The sequence below is a fragment of the Oreochromis niloticus genome, linkage group LG22, assembly GCF_001858045.2.
Source record: "Oreochromis niloticus isolate F11D_XX linkage group LG22, O_niloticus_UMD_NMBU, whole genome shotgun sequence".
In the NCBI taxonomy this organism is placed as follows: Eukaryota; Metazoa; Chordata; class Actinopteri; order Cichliformes; family Cichlidae; genus Oreochromis; species Oreochromis niloticus.
Window position 1 is genome coordinate 21868885 of NC_031985.2, and position 25144 is coordinate 21894028.

General features: G+C 41.5%; 2 protein-coding genes across 2 annotated transcripts; both read right to left on the reverse strand.

Moving 5' to 3' along the window:
- Positions 1–765: 765 nt before the first annotated feature.
- LOC100701178 (zinc finger protein 385D) lies at positions 766–14878 on the reverse strand. The gene is made up of 8 exons (XM_005478556.4): positions 14697–14878; positions 12457–12572; positions 5880–5987; positions 5188–5350; positions 3477–3725; positions 3209–3390; positions 1427–1528; positions 766–1080 (listed from the first exon to the last, which is right to left on the reverse strand). Exons 1-8 carry the CDS (start codon positions 14704–14706, stop codon positions 832–834), a joined length of 1179 nt encoding a protein of 392 aa, XP_005478613.1. The 5' UTR covers positions 14707–14878; the 3' UTR covers positions 766–831.
- Positions 14879–20770: 5892 nt separating this feature from the next.
- LOC100700728 (ras-related protein Rab-25) lies at positions 20771–23451 on the reverse strand. The gene is made up of 5 exons (XM_003444057.5): positions 23158–23451; positions 22428–22623; positions 21998–22191; positions 21739–21819; positions 20771–21650 (listed from the first exon to the last, which is right to left on the reverse strand). Exons 1-5 carry the CDS (start codon positions 23192–23194, stop codon positions 21526–21528), a joined length of 633 nt encoding a protein of 210 aa, XP_003444105.1. The 5' UTR covers positions 23195–23451; the 3' UTR covers positions 20771–21525.
- Positions 23452–25144: the final 1693 nt, after the last annotated feature.

Consider the following 25144-nt stretch of genomic DNA (forward strand, 5'->3'; position numbering starts at 1 on the left):
ATCTGGAGAGGAGGCGACGCCTGGCTGCGTCAACAATTCCGGCACATACACGTAGACACGTACACAAGGAGTTGAAATGAGAAAGTCAAATGTTTATTTCTTGGGTACGCTCTCATCTTTTTGATCCTTAAATTTCCATCCGACAAAGACATGAGCACAGCATGAACTTGAATCATTATTGCACTTATTTATTTGACAAATTGCACATTTTTGGAGCATTTTCAACAATAACCTCGTGAGGATGCATTAACCCTCAGACAGAAAGAAAAGTAGGAACATTGTGCAATCGATGTGAAAGTCCCCAGCAATTTTTTTAAAATTGGAAAATAATAGTTAAGCATGCTCTGAATAGCACTCATGTGCACATACAAACACACACAGCTATATTCATCATGGAAGTTTGCTATTCTGCATCTTTGTTCTATATATATATATATATATATATATATATATATATATACATATATATATATATATGTATACATATATATATATTTCAAGAGAGAGGGAACTTCTTTAATGCGTCACAGATTATTAGCAAAAGTGCTACAAAACAGAGCAAAAACTTGCACTTCTGTGATGAATACGTGTGTCCACGCACCTGGTAGCATTCACACACTCTCTCACATTTCAAAATACTCTGTCTTCGCCCATCTGCTACCTCAATCTGACCCACTCTTGTGGTTTTAACCGCAGCAAATGTCTGGTCCGTGACACCCGTGGTGTCTGTTGGCATGTGAAGTACAAAGGGCACTGGCTTATATCACATCTTGTTCGGGCCTCATGTCTGCTTTTAGCTGTAGTTCAGAAGCGATAGAGACATCGGCCGGGTCAGTAGGGGGAAAACAGAACAGACGTGTGTGTTGAGCAGATGGGTCCGGGTGCCGGATGAAGCAGGGCCTGGGGGAGGGATTGACTGTGAAACAGGGCGGGGTTCGAGTTTGATGCAGGCGGGAGAGGGAACGGGGGCAAAGACACCATGGCAGCAGCGGCGGCGGCAGCAACAGAGAGCTGACGCTGGAGGACACAAGACGCCAGAGGCTTGGTCAGATCTTGGTTCTTTCGTAAAGTCAGCCTTATCTGAGAATGAAACACAGGCAGACAAAGTAGTATCAAGGTGAGTGTTTTTCCTGGGAAATTAAAGTAGGAAAGTAGAAAACTAGAGGTACAAGCTGTTCCATTTATCACCAGGCATTCTTATTAATAATCCACTCTCTGTTCCAGTGAAATCCTGCCCTTTTGTCCAACTCATTATGTCAAGAGGTTAGAATTCAGAAAATTTATTATTCTTGAGCTATCGCTGACTATTTGTTTCACTGGCAGTAGGGAGTGGAGCTTCCTGGAAGAAGCCCACGAGGATCAACTCATGTACACAAACACAATGATGAGGGGGTGAAAGTAAGTCAAGCAATAGCATGGTACTCACTGCCTGGAAACTCTGGTGACGTTGGGTGGGAGTGTAGGGGCTGAATTTAGGCTTGGCTGGTTTACCTGCCGCTCTGTCCTTGTGTCTCCTGCTGCTGATGTGCTGGAGTCGAGGAAAGAGACACGTAGATAAGCACACAGCAAAAGAGACCCACACAGACACAGGCTGCAGCAAGAAGATGGCATGGGCGAAAAAAGAAGGTGATGCTTGGTAATCTGAATAATGTGAAAAGGAAATTAAAGGCAAGCAGTAATCAAAGCTCCTATTTTTGGCAATTCAGGCAGACTGTTTGTATTTTGTTGACTCTGACTTTGAGACTCCAAATATTTATAAGGGGCGGGTTAGGAAATCTTTTAAAATTTGACTGACAAGCACAAACAGATGGCTGTGGCCAACGCGCCACACAATCAGCAGCAAGCTGCTAAATATTCATGAGCACCTGGCCAAAGTTAACTTTTAAACAGTCAGACCAACGCTATGCATTCACATCACGAACAGAGATGCTAACATCATATTCAAATGCTCAGTGAAATAGCAAAGGCTTAGTAGCTTTGTGCTCATTATCTTGAGGGATCTGTGATTTTAACTCACCTGCAGCGACAGGTGTGAGCCGTTCACACTGTGATTGGGAATAAAATTTGCATGGTCCTGAGTTTCCCGTCTTTAATGCTTGATGGATAAAGTGATGATGAATCACGGTGGCTTTGTACTTCCTGAACTCTTTGAATAGCAAATCTGTGTGACAGCTGACCTTTTAATAACTTTACATGCACAAGAGGAACTAACCAGTAAGTTAGTGCAAGAGTCAGTTTTCTTATGTTGCCTTCCATTGGTCACTCCATGAGGGCAGGAACAACACAACTACTGGCAATCAGTGTGCAATAAAATAAGGTCACTGCACGGTGTGACTGCAGAAAGCAAGGGATCACTTCTTGGATAAATCTAATTAAATAAATTTGCTTTCTTCCTCAAACCATAAAATTGAAGTTTTGCTGTACATTATATCCTGTGATTCCTGTAATGACCACCAGACACTTGTGCATTCCAATGTGCAAAGATAAATATCTAATCAGCCAATCACATGGCAGCAACTGAGTGCATTTAGGTATGCGGGAGCAGAATGCCCGGAACACACGATCTCACAAAGCTCAAATTATCTCAAACTGGTTTCTCGAACATGACAATGAGTTCAGTGTACTCAAACGACCTCCACAGTCACCAGATCGAAATCTAAAAGCACACTTTTGGGATGTGGTAGAAAGAGAAATTAGCATCATGGGTGTGCAGCTGAAAAATCTGCAGCAACTGTGCACCCAACCAAAATGCTTCCTGCAGCTTTATGAATCTATGCCATGAAGATTCAATTCAGGTCCAAACACAAAGCGAGTCTAATCTACTAGCAAGGTGTACCTAGCAAAGTGCATGTATATTTCTCACCATGTGAGTAATTTTTCATGAAGCATCTCTGTTTTTTTGGGGGGTAAAAGCAGATGCAGCGGAATATTAACACGTATATACAAAGGTTTTTGTATTAATAATGTTGTAATTGTAATTAATTGATGTTTGTATTAAAAATCTATAAACCACTTTTCATGGTAAATACATTTTAAGATGCTATATAATGTCAAACATCTTATTATCTAAGATTTCGAGGTTTGGATGCCGTATCATATTATATCCAAAACTATTAAAAAGTGATGAACTCCTAGAAGTTCAAACATATTAAAACACATCTACAATTGTCAGAGTTCATTTTTGAGCTTATCATACTGCAGGGATCACCTGTTTGAGCTGAGTCTCAGAGTTGACGTGCACGTCGCAGATCTCACAGTGGAAAGTTTTATTCTGGAGTCCTGTCGATGACTCAGACGGTGCAGCCATCTTGCCTTTGACCCCCATCCTGGGGAAGGATTTGATGGCTCCATCGCCACTTCTGGCCTCGAGCATGGTTTTGTGCTTAGTGCCTGAGCAGATATAAAGTCAGATCAACAAATTATAGAAACACGCTTCATCTGAGCAAAGTCTGGCCGTGGCAGCGACTGCCTCTCACCGCTGTTGTGGGCCTGAAGCTGGGAGGCTGAGTTGACAGCCACCTTGCAGAGAGAGCAGTACAGAAGACGTATAGCTTTTGCTTCTTCGGTCTCCTCTCCTGGAGCCTCCACCTCTCCATCTTTTGGTGCCTCTTTCTCTGTTGTCCTTGAAATGGGTGACAAGGAAGGGTCAGAAGGTGCTTTCACAGTTTCAGTGGAGCCACTGGTTGATGGTGCCATTTCTGAGGTAGGGTTCAGCGATGAAGGCTCTAAAACAAAGGGGGAAAAAAGTAAGGTTATACTTTAATATTTGACTGTTTGGATATTCATCGTCTGAGTAGATATTCAGTTCTTAATTGTGATATTTAAATGTGCTTGCTTGAATGTGTATTTTTTTCTGTAGACTGGAGAAATAAATGCAGTCTCAACTTGGATTCGTGGTGATTTAGTTTAATTTCAAGACACTGTAGCCAGCTTAGCAACATAATTTCTAGATTTAGTACACATTTATCAACTTTTATGGCCAGTGAAGAATCTCACTCTACGAGGTCTTGCTCTCCACGGCTCTCTCTCCCTCTCTCTCTGCTCTGTTCACAGAGCGGCACAGCGCAGCACCACTTTAAAGCTTTTAAACTTATGCGTGTGGTGATTTTGTCAGACAGCATTGGAGTATTAAATTCAGATGGGAAGCTTTGAATTTTTTCTGTTGATTACTGCTGAAGCTTCAGAGCCCCCCAAAAAATGCATTAGGGAAAGTCCTGTTGGCAAGAACGAGCACTAAGGAAGACAAACGTGAACATTTTTCCACTTCTATGAAATTTCTGAATTCTTTATGATAAGAGAAAGATAAAAGCTCAGCAGGCTACACATGATTATGAGCTCCATCAACCTCACTAATCACACTAATAATCAATGATTTCTCCTGGGTTTCTGCCTCGCGGCACTTAAACGGACACTTTTGTATAGAGATGATTTGACTCTGTTATCTTTTGTGGGGCCGACTTTTCCCCCGGAGGAGCGCGTGCAGATTTAAGGATTCACTCTCTGTTAATAACAATGATTAGCTCTGCCTCACTGAGTGGGTGTCTGTTTGTTACCACTGATTCCCCACTCTCTCACTAAAGTAATCTTCAGAGAGCGCTCCTGCTTCTCATCCACTTCCCCAAAACTCTTGAAATGATCATTCACCCTCTCACTCTCTCAAAAACAAACTCTCCTGTCGGCGTTGTCAAGAATATTTCTTCAACCTCTTTCTTCTTTAACTGTGGCGAAATGCATTATTTTCAATCCTTAAACGCCCACGAGCGTGCAAAAGTAGCACATCAGCACTGGCACAAATATAAACACACACTGGAAAGCAGTCAGTGCTTTGACACACCGCCACACTTGCATGCCTGCAGACGCACATGTGCCTGAGGCCCTTGAGCAAGCGCACACTCATACATAGTGGAGGAGAGCTACCCACAGATCATATTCAAAGCATTTTCAATGCTCTTTTGATCTCAGGAGACCACTGAATGAGGTCAGAAAATGTAGACACGAAGAAGAAGCAGAGGATAATGCCCAACCTTTAATCACTTCACCGTGCAACCCAAAGCAGCAGGAGGTTTATCACATCAAAGAGTTAAGGTCGTGACTAGGAAAAGAAGGTCTGAGTTCATATGTCTAACGGTGTCATGCGCGTGATGTCCGTGCACACGTGTGCATGCATGGTTGCAGAAATGCACTCACCTCCTGATGTTGTGTCAGAGCTGGAGAGCCGTGAGCACGACGACAACAGGACTGCAGTTTCCTTGGAGACCGGTTCGCAGGTCCTGATCTTTGAATCTGGGGCGTCCAGAGCTAACAGCTTTTTCGCATGCTTCGTGCCGCTATAATGGGAGGAAGCCTGAGCCTTGATGTCCAACGGGAAAAGAAAAAAAAAAGATTTTGCTTCATGCAGTAAAGTGGCTATCTTTACTTTACACAACAATGCATGACTTGAATATGAATGGAAAAACTGCAGAAAGCTATCGTTCTCTGACTTGCTTACAGTTGCCAGTGTAGTAAGTAATCAAGTGGTAAGTCATTAAAGTAAATAAGTAAAGCACTATGTGCACTTTTTCCACATTTTTACAAAAATATCTGTACAATATGTGACAGTACTTTGCAGTTGTTGAGTTGCTTTCTTATGAGTCATGCTATGGCACAAATAATACAGAATGAATTTTCTACCAAGATCAAATATCAGGTGAGTTCACATTTGACCCAGTAATTAAGTAAGAAAGCTTTAAACCTTCAAAACCAGTAAGACAGCCATGTGTAAGGGCAGGTCTTCTCTGTGGTTCAACTGTCATGTAAGGGCGTGTGTGAGAAAAACAAGCGCACCTTGAAAGACAAAAAACAATTGACAAAGCATGTGTTTCCCACACAGCATCGCCCACCTCAGAGTTGAATCTAAGACGACAGACGCCGCAGGAACTGGGCTTTCTTATTAAGGGTGAGGTTAGCCCGAAGCCTGGGCCAGTCAGAGCTTTATGTATATGATCCATCTGCAACAAGGAAAAGGGAAATGTTAATGTCTGAACTGGTTGTGGATTATGCTCTAACAGACCAGACTGAGTTAGGTAGTGAAAGTGATCTCTTTAAATTGCATGCTATCAGCAGATAATTTTAGCTTTTCAGGACCTACTAAGGGGGGCTGGTGCCCATAAACAATATTGATGTTCACACATCTGTCAGTGAAATCAACAAAACAGCAAACCACGTGCTCTCTGCTGCCTCAGCCTGCCCGAGACAAATACCAACATATCATCTTGACTGACATGATGTAACGTGACTTAGAAAAGCTTTCACAGTGCAGTCTGTTTGGTCATTTCAGCTTGGATTAATTACACTGACACTGAACTGTTTTCATGGTATAGAACAGGATTCAAAATGTTTATATGAAACCTGTCACACCACTCTGCAGCATAACCCACTTCTCTGCTGGCCACCGGTTTTCTCCATATGTTCCAAATGCTCACGTGTGGTAAAGCTTTTTGCCCTTGTGGCCATAAGCAGTCTGAAGAGCAAAGCCAATTCTGAAAAATTCAGTGCGCTGTGTTTAAAGTATTTTATTCACAGCACAACATAGAAAACATATCAAATGAGACATTTGGTATTTCATGAAAAATATAGCAACAGATCTCCAAAAAGTTGGCACAGGGGCAAGAAAAGGCTGGAAAAGTAGGTGGTGCTAAAATGAAACAGCTGGAGGAACTTTTTGCTAGTAATTGGGTTAACTGGCAATAAGCCAGTAACATGAGATATCTTAGTGATGCAAAGTTTCTAATCTCTAAAACTGGGCTTCGGTGCACCAGCCTGCTGAAAGATGTGTCTACAAATTGAGGAGTAATTTCAGAACAATGTTACTCAACGTAAAATTGTGAAGGCTTTGAATACCAGATTATCTACATTGCACAATATAATCAAAAGATTCAGAGAATCTGAAGAAATCTCTGTACAATGTCTGAAGTGGAGGGAGGGAGGATGGATGGATGGATGGATGGATGGATGGATGGATGGATGGATGGATGGATGGATGGAAAACACTGAGGACTGTTGAACAGCAGCTACTCTCCTCAGTTCCCAGATGTTTACAGACTGTTAAAATAAAAGGGGATGCTGCACAGTGGTAAAATGGCCCTGCCCTTCTTTCTGCGCATCACTGTTGGAGTCCACTCAGACCACCTTGAAGCCATGCTGACCACAACCTTTGCTATCCATAACAGAGAAAACACAAAACCTTTTACAGGCACCTTTAAAACCTGCAGGGGTGAGAGTTTTACTCACACAGCCCTGTTCCAGGAAGACTTCATAACACCAAACGTGCAAATGGTCTTTCCAACCAAACAGCGAGAAACCATTACCATATTAAGAAAACTAAGTAAAATAGCTTGAAATTGCATGCAGCATAATCATGTTTGTGTTGCCTCGTACTGCGGATCAGCTAATGAAGTTTCAGACCCCCCCCCCAGAGTACTTTTATTTATGCATGTAAGAAAGAGGCAGTAAACCTGTCCATGCCTTTGCATATACGCGTGTACACAATACCATTATCTGACCACACAACACTGTGCACCGCTGGACATTACTGGAAATTGTAATGAGCACAACTACTCAGTGTAATAAAACCCAACTGGGCTTTGTGGAGCAAAACAAGACTATTACCTGAGATGAAATGTAGGAGGCCATATAAGCAGCCAAAGCGGGCGGGGAGTGGGGAGTGAGGAGTGGGGGTTTTATGGAAATCTGGTTAGTGGTAAAAAAAAAAATTTATGCATTCTTATGGGTCAGCCAGCTAGTCCTCTAACCCCAGAGAACCCTCGGTATAGCACTGCAGCGGAGATGTACCTTGTTTCTTTAGTGCCAAACCTGAACACGCTCTTCAAAAGTGAAAAACTCAACAGTGGGTGTGCGTGTCTGTGTGTGTGTGTTCTCACTACTTTTCTTTGATCATCACTCTGGGCTGCTACACTGGAATGTATCTGTGCAGTCGCAGGTCTCTTATCTCCCTGTTTCCCTGCAGCTGTTTGTGTATAGAAAACTCCAGCAACCTTCCATAAAAACAAACACATCATGTGTATCATGTGTGAAATGCAAAAAGTCGTAGAAATTTAAGAAACAAAGCAAAGGACTAAATCTGTCACGTAACGTGTGACAAACATCTTTATGTGAGAGTATTTATGAGACCTTTTTTATGCTTCTGTGAATGAGATTGAACAGTTTAACATCAGCTAACAGCCCGCTCGCTCCCTCCTCGCTCCTCAGCCCCAAGGCTCCTGTATCTCCGCCTGACCTTCCATCACACATTCCTCGCTTCACCCCTCCATCTGCTTACCTCTGAACCCTTTCCCTTCGCCTGCGTCTGATCAAAGTCACCTTCCCGGCTCCCCGTGGAGTCACTCTTACCCTCCACTCCCACTCGGCACTACGATGGACTAGCACCTGCAGCAAAGTCAGTTTGCCCTTCTTACTCATTGCCTCTTCGGTTTTGTTTTGCACACACACACTCGCACAAATACATATATCACATGCAGAAACAAATCTGCCACTGTGAGCTCATGAAGAGAAATGAAAGCAGTACATTCAGTGGATTGTACACTAAATAAAGGCATCACATCCACCACACAGCATCAATTATATCCAGCATATTCCCTCCAGAAACCTCCTCGCACACAGGGTGTCAGCATGTCAGACATGCTCTGCTCCAGGGAGTCAGTTATGGCTGAAACATATGGCAAAGTGAAGTAAAGCAGACTTCTACCTGGATCACAGTCAAAAACTTTATAATGATGAATGCTCCTGGATTTACACTATGTACCAGCATGACAGCTATGTGTGAATGTCTGACGTCAAACACCTAAAAGGAGTGAGTTATGATGAATGAGCTGCTGCTTTTGGGCTCTTTGTCATTTCAATTATTTTATTCTTGGAAACAATATCACTTTTTTTTGTTTCCAAAAAGAAAAAAGATAAAGAATACGAGCCAACCGAGCTTCTGAAGTCCAAGTTTTAAAAGCGGGGGTCCCTGAATCACGACAAGCATCCACACACATGCCTGCAGCCCTGTAGTCATGACAACGCACATGTGGGCACCAAACAAACTCCTGTGCAGAGTTTTATGGAGGCCAAAGCACACAAGCGAATGCACTGCTTTACCACAAATACACACACACGAAGAACCCACACATAAAGAGACACATTTCAGAAGAAAACACAGGCCGTCAGAGTTCAGCTGCGTGCCCACTTACTTCACACCCACAGGTTCGATTCAGAGGAGCAAGACGATTCTCTGACAAAATACGTTCTAGACAATATTTTATTTTCGTTCAGCTCTTTCCAAACACTCAAAAGCAACTGAAGGATATGGGGACCTCAGAGGTGGAATTTATTTAATAAAGACAGCAAAACTGAAAGAGTTCAGCGATTCACAAATGAGTGTATGTCTGCATAACCCAAAGGGAATACAGCAGGATGAGGTCAACTAAAATGACAAAAGAGAAATTAAAATGATCTGAATTTTTTTTTTTAAGTGCATCTGAACAGATTTGAGAAGAAAAACTAAAAGTAACACATAAGTATTAGAAAAAGACATCCAAACTTAATTTATAAATTATGTTGGTTTGTTTCTGCCACTGAAGAAAATTTTTGTTTGTTCTCCAAAGTCAAAATTTAAGGTTTGTACCTTCAAATTTCAACTTAATATCTCAATTTTTTGTTACATTTCGAGATAGTGAGCAAGTTGAAATTTTGAGATAACCTGAAATTTCAAATTATCTCTGTATGTCAATTATTTTTTTCCCAGTGGCAGAAACAAGCTTCCATAATAAACGATAATAGATTGTAGAGGTAGCTAAAACTGAAGTTAAAAGCTAAAATTTTCCAATCCAAACTTGCCGTGTAGCGTATACACACAATTCAGCCTCGAAAAACACGGAGTGAAAAAAATGAAGTGACCATCAAGCAATGATGAGTTTCTAAACAAGGAAAGTAAGAAACTGAGATTCTGGGTTCATCTAATTCTCACGAAAAGACAGCAGCAGGGAGAATTTCATGGATTGATCCAGGAGTTGAAGCTTTATCACGACCGCTTTTGTACATATTTCAGGATGTCAGTGGGGCAGTTTGAGCTCTTGTTGGCAGAGTTGGAGCAGAGTTTGAGGAGGCAGAGAAATAATTTCAGAGAATCGATTGACCCGGAGCAGCATCTAGCAGTGTGTCTGTGGTGTAATAGAATATTTTACTATTTCCATCTCACATACATTCAGTACTGGTATTGATTTGAGTTACGAGCACATATTGCCAAATGCAGTGATTGGTCAGATTTGGAAAAATAAATGCTCCAAAACATCCAGTGAAATTACATGGTCGGTGTGAACAGTTAAGAATAAGTGAGTCTGAAAAATATTTCTAACGAACAAAACATTTGCACAAATTTTAGTGTTTAAAGGACCTAACTCTGGAAACTGTTAGCGCAAAATATGGATAAACTATTGAAGCTACTAACTACAGTCCCTCAACTTCTACTCACTTTTAATGTTTCTAGTAACTTAACAGTATAGATATAAATTGCATAACATAAGAAACTGTTAGTGGAATAAACAAAATGGAAAGTTAAATAGTCGAGGAGCTAGCTAACATTATGAATTGAAAGTTATCAATTATAAGCTAAAAAATGGCAAAACTGTTGAAATTATTAGTGAAACAGGGAAGAAGAAACAAGCAAGAGTTTTATCAAAACATCACTAAGCACTATTAATATCTGTTAAATAGATTAGCTATTAAAAACATTGGCTGAAAGGTTAAAGTAATTGGCTGAAAGGTTATGACTGAACAGTTGACACAATGGCAAGCTAATTAGCTAATGTAAATGCTAAAATGTAATGGTAAGCTAATATTTTAACCACATATCAAATTCCCTTATCATCAGTGAGGGCATTCACTGCTTTCCTTGTCATTTCTGACAGTAAAATTAGTATATGTGGGTTTTTGACACTGTCACTATTTTCTAAAACTTTACAGAGATAATGATTAGCAATTAACTGAGATAATAGCCTGTAGCTAATTGCAGATTTCAAGTTTATAGAGGTGGCAAAGAGGGCTTTTAGTGTGGAGATATGCTGGATTTTAAGTTTTTAGCCGATACTCTTTCTCTAACCTTGCTGTCCAAAAAAGGAGTTAAGTCTACAACATTACTCATTCAGCATTAGCAGTAGTGAACATTGTAGCGCTCAGTCACTTTTTACAGGTGTTACACTATTTCTGTGGCTGCCGACTGGGAGATGTGTTGAACATGGAGTAAAATCAAAGAAATGACAGAAAGAGACAAACAGGGAAAAGACAGCAGGGAGAGTGCGAGTGAGATATTTAAAAACATTTTTCTGTCCGTGCTATATTAAGGTCACCCAGCAATAGCAACAAATATCGTAATATTAAGTTTCTTATTATGTGCAGTACATTTAGAAGTGAACAGAGGAGTTCAAAGGAAGGTGAAGAGGATCTGAAAGCTCCAAAAGGGAGAAAAAGCGCACAAGAGGATGAGGGAGAGGAAAGATGACAGCAGGGGACAAAGTGGAAAATACATATGAAGAGAGAGCTGAAGTGAAGAGGGTGTTAGAGCACAAGCAACACAGAAAGTGGAAGGGGTGGATGAAAGCGAGGTGAAATGGAAGGCAAGAGGGCCGAGACCTAGAGCAGTGTCTCCCTGGGTGGCAGATGGGCTTTTTGACAAAGAGACGGACCCGACACACAATCCCTCACACACGCACACATGCAAAATAACTGCTACACTGTGAGAGGCCACAAAAGGCAGACAAATACACTCAGTACTCTTTCTGAACCCTCACGTGTCTCTTCGGAGACATCTTCTAAACATCTGACAGCATGTCATGGGAAAGAAGAGTAAAGAGGAGGGAGGAACAAAAGCACAATTGTCAGTTCTGCTTCCGAGCAGTTATTTGGTCAGACTCAATGGCGTTATGAGCATACTCTGACACAGCCAAGGCATTTAACACCTTGGATTATACGAAGAGATATCACACGATTTCCGTGTAAACCATACATCAACCCTCAGCCTGACACATCTACAGTCCTCTGGGCTTAGACTTGGCCAGCCTTAGTTCTCTCCACCTTCACCTTTCACAAACACCGGGGCAGACAGCTCTAAGAAAAGCTCTGCAGGAGGAATACCAAGGATTCAGCTCCACACCCCCCAGGTTGTGTGGAAATGTCACAGCTCTCTGCATTAGGCATGATATATTTGGAAAGGTGTAGGCAGCGTGCTCATACATCTGTGCATTGAATTTTTACTTCATGCAGGCAGACTATTCCGCGAAATTAACTCCTCCGCTTGAGGCAAAAAATTGGTATGGTAAAATGAACAATTTTGCTTTTGATAATAATAATAATAAAAGGCATGAGAGTGCAGGTGATGAGAGCTTTGTTGCCATGACAGCTACGATGATTGACAGTACTCACGTCAGTGAATCTAGGCAGCAGGTGGAGGGGGAGGAGGGCTTTCGGGTCAGGGGAGGGCTGGTTCCTGCCCAGCGTGGGACGAGCCAGCGGCGGCAGAGTGCTGTGGCACACATTACCTGAGAGACATCACAGGAGGAAGGAGACAGGCAGATAGATAAACATATGGAGCAATGACTCGATGGAGATGAGGTGGTTCCTTTGAGATGATGATGATGATGATGATGATGATAAAAGCTAATAGACCAGAGCGAACCAGATGAACACATTCTGTGCTCAAAAACTTCAGTGTTTTGATACATTTTTGATGCTTTCTTACATCTTTGTCTTGTCTTATTTTAATTTAAACTTTATTATGTAAAATGCTCTTCATCATTTGTGTTAATGTTTTCAATTCAAATAAGATGTTGAGCCAGTTTGAGTGCATTTGGGATGAGTCCTGCTATATTGTACCCCAAAACATGAAATTTGCTTTCATGGGCTTTCTAACTGGAAAAATACCAATATTTAATCCTAGTGGTCTTCTCTCACTCAAAGATCCTGGAAATTACTTTAATAGGCACACACCCACTTTGCTGTAAACTGTGATCAAGTACAACTTCCTAATTACTTAGAGTGGCTCAGTGGTCAGTATCTCCATTCTGGCAACAGCAGATGGCCACCTCTCCCTGAGCCTGGTTCTGCCGGAGGTTTCTTCCTGCTAAAAGGGAGTTTTTCCTTCCCACTGTTACCAAGTGCTTGCTCACAGAGGGTCGTCTGATTCCTGAGGTTTTCTCTGTATTACTGTAGGGTCTTGACAATAAAATGTGCTTTGAGGCAACTGTTGTTGCGATTTAGTGCTAGATTGAATTGAAATGGATGTCAAAGTGTCCTTGTGTAAAATAATGAACCCTGAATTGCCTCCATTACAGTGAATGTGTTAATATTGGGTTAAAACTGCTTCTGCATTATAAAAGTGCTTGTACATGGTTTGTTTTGTCATCCATAAGTGAAAAATTTAGCTCATTTAGCTCAAATTTTCAAGAACGAAGTTAACCGTCTGAAGAAAATAACTCAAAACTGAGAAACTTTATCTAACTTATTCAAAATGCTGAGATACTAGCCTTAAATTTGGTTTGCAAAAATAAATTTAAAAAAAGAGAGAGAGAGAGAGAAAACTGCAGAATTTGAGTAAAACTGTACTTTTCATACTTTTGTTCTTTGACTAAATAAAGGCTCTGCAGGATTCTGCTACCTCCGAGGGGGGAAATGCATTTTATGCTGTAATTATGCTGGGTACAAATGCGGCCTATTATTTCCTTGACAACCTTCCCAGTTTCATTTTTCTTTGTCATTTTTTTTGCTTTTAAAATTATTTACTAAAATAAATCATTTTAGAGTTTTGGTGGGTTTTTTTACACACACAACCAAGCAATCAGCCCCTTCACAAAACACTTTTTGGTGAGGGGGTGTTCTAATCAAAAACAAACTCAAATATGCCAAGCACGTACATAAGTGCACATGCAACCTGAAAAACAGTGCACGAGTACGTTGAGGCCATGGCTGATAAGGGTCTTGTTTGTTGTGCTGATTATAGAGCCTTATTTTCTATAGTTTGCATGTTCTCTCAGCTTGATTACAGTTTGATTTAGGACCGTGTGTAATCATCGCAATCACAATCATAACACACCCATCCGCTCTGCCATTACTCTGATTGCCGTTAACTAACTAAAGTCTTGTAGGGTGCACGTGTGGGTGCGCGCACGTAACGTTGCGTGATTGATCTGATTTGCTTTTGGGATGGATTACTTTAAAGAAGTTATTATGCCTTTGAGAAACACGTGACAGACTGCAGTCGGTTAAGAGCAGCGGAGTGACAATCAACTTGCAGGCAACGATCAAAAGCAATAAAACAGCCCAATCGTGAAACCCGTTTAAAATGTAAGGTATGAAATAATCTAAGAAACGCAGTAAAGTAGCTTTTGTCTTCTCTCAGCATGCTGTTACTATATTTTTGCATCTCTTTTATGCATAGACTAATATTTTCGATACTTATTTTTGCGTAAACAGACTTTAAAGTCAAAAATACCGTGATATAACCTGTGCGCTGAGTCCCTCTGTCTATACCGCTGTGCAGGTGACTGACTTCACGAAGCTCACGTCCAATCCAACATAGCAACAAGTGACTCCGCTGCGTTATTACCAGCCTATTAAAAAACTAATGTAAGAGCAACAATATTAATAAAAAAGCTTCGTTTACATACCAAAATACATTGCGGCACCAAGTGAGATCCGATTGTTCAGTGTGTGATAAAAGTGTCTTTCATCTCCGAGCAGAGATGAGGCTTCGTGTCTTCTCCTCCAGTCTCTCTCCCTCTCTCTCCTTCTTTCCTGCGGCGCCGATGCTGCTCCTTCCCATCTGGATTCCCTCCTCCTCCTCCTCCTCCTCCTCAACTACTCACCCCTCCTCCTCATCTTTACACAATCCGTGTAGAAATCTGCCCGTGTATCTACATCTCCCAGAAGTCTGGTTTTAATTTGGCAAATACCCGGAAATTACCTTAATTGGTACACACTACCACCCAGGATTTGTGTAGCCCCCACACACACCACTGCACCCTCAGTGCCAGCATCCACAAGCCAACAGGCACATTTTTAACTCGTTGGAACAACAGAAATTATTTAGGTTTAATTTGAACTTCTAGTTGACACATCCACAATAAAAGTGCATTGGAAAGGTGCTGCACGGGAAAGGAAAGGAGAGACCTGTGTTCCACTTATTGCTTTGGTAAGTGCTTTCCCATCCTCCTTTTCCTCTCGGGCCCATGGTATTTTTAGATGCATCCTTTCGCTCCATAGAGAGGAAACTGCACATGGACACATACAGTAGGTGAAAACATCACAGTCTGCCACACATACGTGCAAGCACACTTTAATGTGAGCTTGCAAATTCTATAATCACTCAGCCTTAAAAAGAACATGGCTCGCTCCTGTCTGTCTTTCTGACTTGCACGCACCCGCAAATGCTTGGAGAGCTCAGATGTACTGTATCTTTTGGCAGACTGACTTTCTTGTCCTCGAGCCCAAACATGTTTTCTCCCTGTGCCAATAAAGTGGACAACAACATGTGTTTTCCCACAATCCAAAAACTCTAGGGAGACTTATCTCAGGAAGGCTGTCAGTTCAACAAGTGCTGTCCTGAAACTACACACACACACAGAGAGAGAGAGAGAGAGCCTTTGTGTGCTCACAGGCTATTTTAATTGGTAATAAACAGACACGCATGCACAAATGTGTGATTAACAAGTGAAGCAAGAAGAAGCCACACAAACCAGGCATTAAGTGAACATAAATAATACAAAAGCATGGCACGCAACAGGCCTCACTCGGAGTCATTCAGTAGTGTTTATTCAGTGGAACAAATAGTATGTGATGTGCTTGTTCGCAAATAAATGCGGTGTCTTCACACTCAGGGCATATCTCCAGCCTGAGCGATTTCATGTGGACTGCGCCTCCATTCATGAGCCACATGGAACAAAAGCTGAGGAGGAGGAAAATACAGACATGGAAACATCTACTCATAAACTCAATTTCACGCCCCTTTTGTCACTCGCCGCGCTGCCAGGCGTTTTGTGTTCCTCGGAGCAAGAGGGGAGGGCTTTTAGGGGGCTGTGTGCATTAGCTGTTATTGCCTGTCCCACTCTTTTGCTGGAGATGGCTGAAAAGTTTTGCTTCGTCTCAGTGTCACACATTGGGAAGCCCGTGGTTTCATATTCTAGTTTTGGCCACGTGGCTTCTTCTCCTCCAGTGTAGGAGTGGTGGCAGGGTGAGAAATCACCTCTGAAATATTGGCGCCAAACTTTTGTCAGGCCACCTTGAAGAAAATGGATCAGTGGAGCTGTGGTCAGAGCAGCAAAACTAGGCAAAAGTCAGGTGTTATGACTGAGGATAGAAGACTTTATTGTGCTAATGTGCCAGAAAAACCTTGCCTAAAACACCAGCCTGCTTCTCACTCTCCAGATGTGATCACTTAAAGCAAAAACTCAAACTTGAGAGCAGGCAGAAAGCTCACCTGTGACAGCAGAGCTAATGTGTTAATGGCACTCTTACTTTACTGTGTTTCTGGACTCAGCTCGAAGCGGCCCACAAATAGCAGATCGATAAATAATTAATAATAGAAATAATAGCTTTACACCTGCAGCCGTTTAGCATCACTGACTCACAGACAAACACTGAGGCTGTCATGGCAACTGAGGTATGTAATATTATGTTAAGTGGACCGATGCTGAGGCTTTCAGCCTCGTTTGTGGCTGTCAACCTGTTTAATTGCATGCTGGAAAGGAATCTTGTGACCCCAGCTGGGCCTTGAGCACAGACAGCCAAGCACAACGGGCACCGTTATGAAATTAGAGGCTTTTAAAGGAGTTAATTGACTCGAGTATATGGGGAGGCGATACAGCCAAGCACGAGGGGGCAGACAAATGTGCAAACACTAATCTAGAGAACTGAATTATAGGACGTTTTAATTCCACGATAAGCCGAGCCGAGACTAAAACACCTCCGGTCTTCAAGAGAGATCGATGAAAGCACTCTTTAACAGTTTGCTTGCGATGAACTCGAGGCAGTAACCCACCTCTGCCCATTTTCAGCTTTCTTTTTCTCCACTGCGCCTTTATATTTTTTTGGGAACACACACAGGCACCCATCAGCTCACCTCTCTTTTTGATTGGTCGCCATAACAACATCACCATGGCAATCAGCGTGCATTGACTTGGATTCTATTTATGCGATGATGTCAGCTGATGTGGAAATATCAATGTGTGCTCTTTGCTGACAGATGCGGGATGATGCAGGAATGTAGGCCGTCACACACTCACGCCCAGACGTTGTTTTCACGTTATGCACGTTTGTAGCTGTGAACCCCCACAGTAAGGTGCGGGAAAAAAACCTCACAAGTTGTCAGCAACAGGTGCAAGTTATGTATTTAATACGTTTCTAAGCATGCCCACATGATGCTGCTATCCAATGAAAAGCAGGTAAGTGGGAGACATGCATTCAAACCACTTTACCTCTTCTCATTTGCTCATTCAGGTTCAGTCTTGCTGAATTGCACTTGGACATGTGGAGGCACTAAAGGGCTAAACCTCTGATTAGTGCATGACCTTGCCTGCCACCTGCACAACAGCAAACTAGCATGGATATCTGAATTTGGATCCCAAAGATAACTAAAAGTCTTCCTTAATGAGTCTAAACATCCTGCTGAATAAACATTAAAAATAAAAACTGCTGTCACTCTACAGCAAGCATTGCTGCTTTTCTTGATTCAAAAGCTGACAATTTATTTTTCAAGTCATGTGCGTGTGTGTGTGTGTGTGTGTGTGTGTGTGTGTGTGTGTGTGTGTGTGTGTGTTTGGAGTACTTTAGATGTAAGGAAGTGAAAAAAATCCATTTTTAAAAATGGCTACAGAGGACAGCTGGGTTTTTTGTTCTGTTTTGTTTTCTCTTTAGATGAAATGTAAATATGAGTGGAATTGTGTTATGATTGTAGGACTTATATCACTGCTGATCATTCATATAAACAAACAAATACAGGAAGCGGATATAAACAAGTGAAAATGAGCTCTGGACAGGCAGAAACCAAGTGAGAGACACAATTTGCGAAAGCGGGATTTGGAGAGCAGAAGAGAAACTGCGATGCAATAGAAATGAGAGTCAAAGGTCATAAGAAAAACATAGTTTACAACCCAAACTGTACAGATTTGATGCTCCGACTTAAAACTCCAAGAAGATAAGATTTCCCTGCGAGACAAAGTGCTGCAGGGATGGGGAGGGGGGCATCGTAAATTGGAGATAAACAGATCCATGTTGGGGTCAGAGGTGCCATTACACTTATCACTTTAGCATATATACGAGTCCTGGTTTCAGACACACTTTTTACAACTTACACATGTCTAGTAGCATGCGAGTAATAGCCACCACATGTTTGTGCTAAATCCATTTCTTTCCAACCACGATGAGAGCCTTACTTTCAAGGTTGGGTCAGAAACACACTGACACACTAGGAAAAAATTGGAACAATCAGCAGAAGGAAATGCTGCTTCACTGTTCAGCCCTCTTCATCTCAGAATAAATAAAGGAACCTGTATTTTTTGATTTATTTCTTTTTTAAGAGAGATTTAGTAAGTATAAGCCTTCCTTATAGGCATGGGATGAAGCAAAATTTACAGGTTTGGTGACCAGGCTTTCAACCTGTGCAGCTTGCTCAGCCTGTGTGGATTATTACACCAGATGTCGTTCCTCAGCCTATAAAATATCCCCATTCACAAGGTATAATTAAACATTTACTGCCTGGTGCAGAGCCTTCCTATCATATTTTCGTGAGAGAAGCTTAATAAAAGCATTTGTGGTCATTTCACTGTAGCAAAATCATCTCCGGCAGAGAAGTCTTGCTTGGGGACACAGCATGCACGCAGCACACACGCACGCTCATTCCACAGCAAAGGCTCCTCATGCACATCTGTGAACCAGAGATAGAGCACTATCTGTCCAGAATGTCATTAACTACCACTGCTGTAGATTTATATTCACTCAGTTGTGCCATATGAGCTTGTACAATTACATCCATAGTCTGGAGATCTTCTGCGAGTGGACACGTTGACATAAAATTACCAAGTCTGGGGAAAATGTAAATTAATACCCCACATCATAGGCAGCAAAGGTTGCTAACTTAATATTATGAACGTAAATGTGATGCATAGTAAGAGATGAGACAGGAGTATGAGACATGTAGGCGTTACTAAATGAATGAGAGGGGGAACAAATGTATTTCACTATAGTACCCTGGGGCTGTGGTTTCAACTTGTAACATCGGCAGTGCCATCTACAGGTTGAGAGGAGACATAGCACCTTCAAAGACCATCTCAGGACTCTATCATTGGGCAAGATCTGAAAACCAATCATGCTGGTGTGATGCCGTTGCTCTGCCACTTGGGGAAAAACTACTACTTGACCTATACCTCAAACCTGGAGTTTTGTATATTCATCTTAATCTTGCCAAGCACTCCAGGTTCCTCCCACAGTCCAAAGACATCCATGGGTTTAGGTTAACTGGGGGTCCTAAATTAACCGTAGAACGTGAGTGTGAATGTTTATCTATATCTCTGTGTTACCCTGGGACAGGCTGGCAGATTGTCCAAGGTGTACCCTGCCTCTTACCTCGTGACAACTAATAAAATCTAGAGCACCTCACAACCCTGAAATGATAAGAAAATCAATGGACATAATCCATACTGGTCTATTACCGAAAAAGCTGATCTACTGGATTTTTCTACACAACCATTTCCAGGATTCACAGAAAATGGAATTACAACAAGAAAATATCCAGTGAGCAGCAGGTCTCTGGGTGCATGCCTCGTTGATGGCAGAGTAGAACGGCCAGACTGCTTCAAGCTGATAGGATGTAATAGTAACTCAAATAACCACTCATTACAACCAAGCAGAAATGCATAAAACATTGAAGCAGACTTGCCTGGTCTGACAAGTCTTGATTTCTGCTGCGTCAGTCAGATGGTAGGATCAAATTTCGCATGGCTCCATCCTGCAATGGTGTGGTGCAAGGTTATTAACGTTAACTAAAAATAGGCTAAAAACTCAAACTAGATGAAAAAAATTTTTTAGTCCACTAAAATAAAAAACTGAAACAATTTGTGACCTTGGAAAACTAACTAACTAAAAGAACACATATATAAAGAGAAAAGAAATGTTCTTACCTTTGGTATCTGTTAATTAAGCAAAAATGTATTATTAACCTGCCTGATGACACATGATAAATGTGTTTATTGAGACTTGTGAGATGTTTACAAGACTGTTAGTCAACCGCTTTCAAAGCATTGTGTTGTTATTGGATTACCAATATCTTGCCTGTGACATATTACCTCCACACAATAATAATTAAAAAGACTAAAACTAACACTGAAACTAACGAAAACTAAACTAAAACTAAACCTTTTCCAACAATAAAAACTAAACTGAAACAAGAAAATACACTCTGTAACCTAGCTGAAACTAACATAAACAACAAAAGAATGAAATAAAACTACTTAGAAAAAAAAAACTATAATAACTCTGGTCCTGGCACACTTTAAGAAATCCTTATCAGCCTGCAGGAGTACTGTTGCTGACCATGCCCATCCCTTTATGACCACAGCTTACCCATCATCTGACTGCTTCCTCCAGCAGGATAATGCACCATGTCACAAAACTCTAATCATCTCCCACCAGTTTCTTGAACAAATCAACAGTGACTTTTGGTTTCAAGTAGGACAACCTGCTCCTTACATTGATTTTGATGCTCTTTTTATTACCTTACTTCTACTTCAGTGTTTGTCAGAAGGCCGTAAAGACAAACTTACCCCACTTCAGTCCCCCAAAAGTCACAAATCTGACAACACAACAATGTGATTGGTTCTAAAATAGCATTAACTATGATGAAGTAGGAATACCATCGGTCTCACTGATCCCTCATTTAACTCCACCAATACAAATTTTTAAAGATTAACTTCTCTAAGAGCATATGAATTGATTAAAACTGGACCAGTCTCTTTCAGCTAGTGTGTTAACACAATTTATTTATTTATTTAACCTCCTTCTATCTCCTATTTGCACATAGTTTGAGTCTCATGGAGATGTTTCATGACTTTTTGTTGCAAGTACAAGCAAATAGAAGAAGCATAAATAACTTATTCCAAGACGTTCCCTCTGGATTCCTTTATAAAAGCAATAAAACATTACAAAGTATTTCTAGAAACATAAAGAAAAAAATGTCATCTAATGCAGAAATTGCCCATCAGCCATCAAAAGAAATATGTATAAAATGTGAAAGTGAATTACCATTTGCAACACTTATTCAGTAAATTATATACTGTACAGATGGTATACTGAAAGAGGCCTGAACACTGAGAGCTCAGTGTCAAGCAGAAGCCTCACTCCTACAATAATGTATGAGCTCATGCTTGAGCTTGAATAACAGTCAAGCATGGTGATGCTTCAGTATGTACACAGCAGATCTTTCTGGGGGGGTGTCGCAGTCTGTTATTAGCTCCTGCAGCAGCCTTTGCGCTCCTCCTGTGCCTCGCTGCTTGGCCCAATGGGGCTGGAGAGGGTCACAGCACTGATGGAGCCACGGGTCACCTCTCTGCTGGCCACCTTCGTATGGATCGCTGGAGAAAACGGAGACAAAGAAGATTGGCAATCAACACGCACACAAGTCAAAGTGAGGGTGTGAATGCTCTTTCTGGGCACCTTTACCTGTGAGAACTTCACTGAAAGCTGCTTCAACATTGGTGGAGTCCAACGCTGATGTCTCCATGAACATCAGACCTTTCTTTTCTGAATCAGACCGGGGTTTGAAAAACAAAAACACATTAATACAGAGCAAAATTTATTTAGCAGTGAAAACATCATTTATGAGAATTTTTGCAAGACATAGAAATAAAATCAGTCTCATATATTAGAAATATTCCAAAACAACATTAGAGAAATAACTATACAATACTACTTAACTTACCTGCAAAGTCTCTGGCCTCATCTGTGGGTACGGTCCTAAGATTCTCCAGATCGCTTTTGTTTCCCACCAGCATGACCACGATGTGAGGGTCTGCGTGGTCGTACAGCTCCTTCAGCCATCTCTCTGCGCTCTCATAGGTCAAGTGCTTGCTAATGTCATAGACCAGCAGCGCTCCAACTGCTCCCCTGTAATACCTGAGGAGGAACACACATGGGCTGGGTGTTACATTCAAACAGGAAACAATGCCTTTAAGTAGGTGTTGAAAGAGGTGCGACCGTTAATTAAACACAGTGATTGCACTGTGTTTAATTAACGTGTTACTTAAACTGGCAAACATGTGTGAGCCAACACTGATAATCTCATAATTCCCACCTAAATTGTGTCTGTTACTCATTCGTAAATGGTGTGTGTGTTATGTGTGTGTACCCACGCTGAGGTGATAGCTCTGTAGCGCTCCAGGCCTGCCGTGTCCCAGATTTGAGCTTTGATGGTGAGGTTATCAATCCGCACGGTCCGTGTGCTGAACTCGACACCGATGGTGGTACGGCTGTCATGGGCGAACTCATTCTTGGTGAAGCGAGACAGAAGGTTGCTCTTTCCTACGCCAGACTCTCCGATCAAAACCACTAAACAAACACACACAACAGGTATTGAAATGGCTCTTAATCCTTTGTTTGATTAAAAAAACTAGATACAAATAACACTGAGTATTAGAACAAATCAAGGATAAACCTATCTCATGGTAACTTCCTGAAACATATTCTTTTATATCCAGACTTTCTGTCACCCTCAAAAGATACTAGACACTATGACATCACACAGACGTGGCACATCTCCCCAGGGGCTGATTTCACTTTGGAATGAATGGAAGTTTATTTTAATAAGGAATATGCACATGCTCATGAGGCTCTTTGTAAAGTATGACGTGTAGATTATATGTTACTATAATAGGTCAAAGGTTAAATGGTTTACAGCCGAATGGATACAGAGCGATCACTTCCTCCTTTCCCTGCTCTGTTCACTTCCTTGGAAATAGCAGCAGGCAGCTACAGCCGGAGTTGTACCTGACAGCTTCAGTGTCTACAAATACGCAATAATACACAGAGAAAAAGACATTCATGTCTTCCTACACAATCACAGCTTAAGCAAACATGACTCACCTTTAAAGACAAAATTGTACGAATCATCAGACCCCATGCTGCACTCAGAGGCGAAGGGTTCCTGCTTCGCTAAGTAAATATCCTGAAGGCACTTTAAATATTAGCTCCCAAAGTAGAGTTTAAAAAAGAAAGAAAAACAGAAAGAAAGAAAAAAAATCCAGCCTCAGTCCTCAGTCTCTCTCTCCGATGTGGAGAGAGAGCAAAGGTGAAGAATGGAAAGAAAAAAGGGAACTGGTTGAGCCGCTTGCTTCTTTATCTACGCATAGTGGGTAGCTTCAGATTGAGGGCAGGCAGTCCTGAGCTCTCATCAGCTGACACCCAAAGGAGGGCTGGAGGGAGGAGAGCAGGTGGAACAGGTAGAACCACTGGCAGGTAGTCATGAAGAGTCTCCACCCTCTGCTGCTCTATTCACGCACTGATTCTGATCATTTGTGGTGTGACCTCACCTAAAAGGTGGTTTCTGTGTGCAAACACACGTCATCATTCACCACCTTTCTGATTGTTAAACTTGGAGTTAAGAGTGCTTTATTGCCCCCAGTGTACTAACTATTATGTAATACACTGTTCAAAACAGAATTTAATAAGCATATAGCAACAAGTCAGTTAAACTTCTGGGATATTTAACTGATTAGTTACGTTGCAGAGGGGGTTGTTATTCAGTTTCAGCTGCTTTAGTGTTGATGAGATTAACAAGAGGTGCATTAGACAGGCAACAGTGACAGTTGTCCCTCATCTAGTTTTGCATTTGACAAGGGTCAGCTGTGGAGCCCAGCTGGCATTTACCGTAAAATACCAGAATTGGCAGGTCCACCACTTGTGAATTGTGCTTATCACAGATCAGAGCAGGTTCACCCTGACAGACCAGCTGGAGAAGCTGTGGCAACCTTTGTTTCCTGTAACAATGTTCAGCATGATCAGTTTGGTGGTGGGTCAGTGATGGTCTGGGGAGGCATATCCATGGAGGGACAAAGGCAACGACACCCTGACTGCCATTAGGTATCAGGAGGAAACCCTTGGACCTGCCATCTGACCCTACAGTGATGCAGTGGGTCCTGGACTTCTCCTGGCGCACAACACTTGGCCTCTTGTGGCGAGAGTATGCAGGCAGGTCCTCTAGGATGTATGAACTGGTATCAGTGACCCCACCCACATTTTCTTGACCCACATCCAATAAAACACCTCTGGGACATTAGGTTTCAGTCTATCTGACGCCATTAGGTTGCACCTCATTCTCCAGGAAATCATCAATGCCCAGATCCAGATCTGAGAGATCTCCCAGGAGACCATCCATAATCTCATTAGGAGCCTACCCTGACATTATCAGGTATGCATACTGCAAACGCAAACTGAAGTTTTGGTCAAATGGACTAGTCTGCCACATCTTTTTTTTTTTTCACTTTTGTCTTTAAATTTAGCCCCCTCAAGGCTAATAATTGCTATTTCCTTTAAAATATCTGGCATCCTTTCATTCCTAACCAATTACCCAGTCTATATCAATGTGAATATCAAGCATGATTTTTTATTTTTTCTTTAGATCTGATGTGCTCAAAATGTTCCTGTTTTTAAACTGTGTATTTTAATTATTGTGATTAGCAGAACACAGCTACAATCGATCCAATATGAATACAAACCAGCAAACTCACAGTTCAGGCTCATACAGTAACTCATAACTCAGATAGTGCGTCATTGTTATAGTGACATGTTTGTCTTACAGACTATTTGTGACTGGATAAAATCAGAATTATGTTATTTTTGTAAGAAATACAATATTTGAATCAATAAAAAAGATGAAAACAATATTCAGTAAGTTCATTTTTGACGAGACATTTCCTTACAAATAGTCAAAGTATTGATTTTAATTGACTAAATTAATATCAGAGATGAAAACACTTCCTGGAACTTTTAAGGATCATTAATAGTCATCTGTGTACTTTCAGCTTCCAAGGCATTTAAAATTCAAATATTTAAAATATCGTCCCGTTAGTGG

Bases quoted from the DNA above. Each gene is read 5' to 3' on its own strand.
- LOC100700728 (XM_003444057.5), bottom strand. From the start codon at position 23,194: ATGGGGTCTGATGATTCGTACAATTTTGTCTTTAAAG. The intron at 22,192-22,427 runs GTGGGTACACAC...GTTCCTCCTCAG, and splicing joins TACAGAGCTATCACCTCAGC to GTATTACAGGGGAGCAGTTG. The intron at 21,820-21,997 runs GTAAGTTAAGTA...GGTCTGATTCAG, and splicing joins TGAGGCCAGAGACTTTGCAG to AAAAGAAAGGTCTGATGTTC.
- LOC100701178 (XM_005478556.4), bottom strand. The intron at 5,988-12,456 runs GTGAGTACTGTC...TCCTTGTTGCAG, and splicing joins TGCTGCCTAGATTCACTGAC to ATGGATCATATACATAAAGC. The intron at 1,081-1,426 runs GTGAGTACCATG...TTTCATTCTCAG, and splicing joins GTCACCAGAGTTTCCAGGCA to ATAAGGCTGACTTTACGAAA.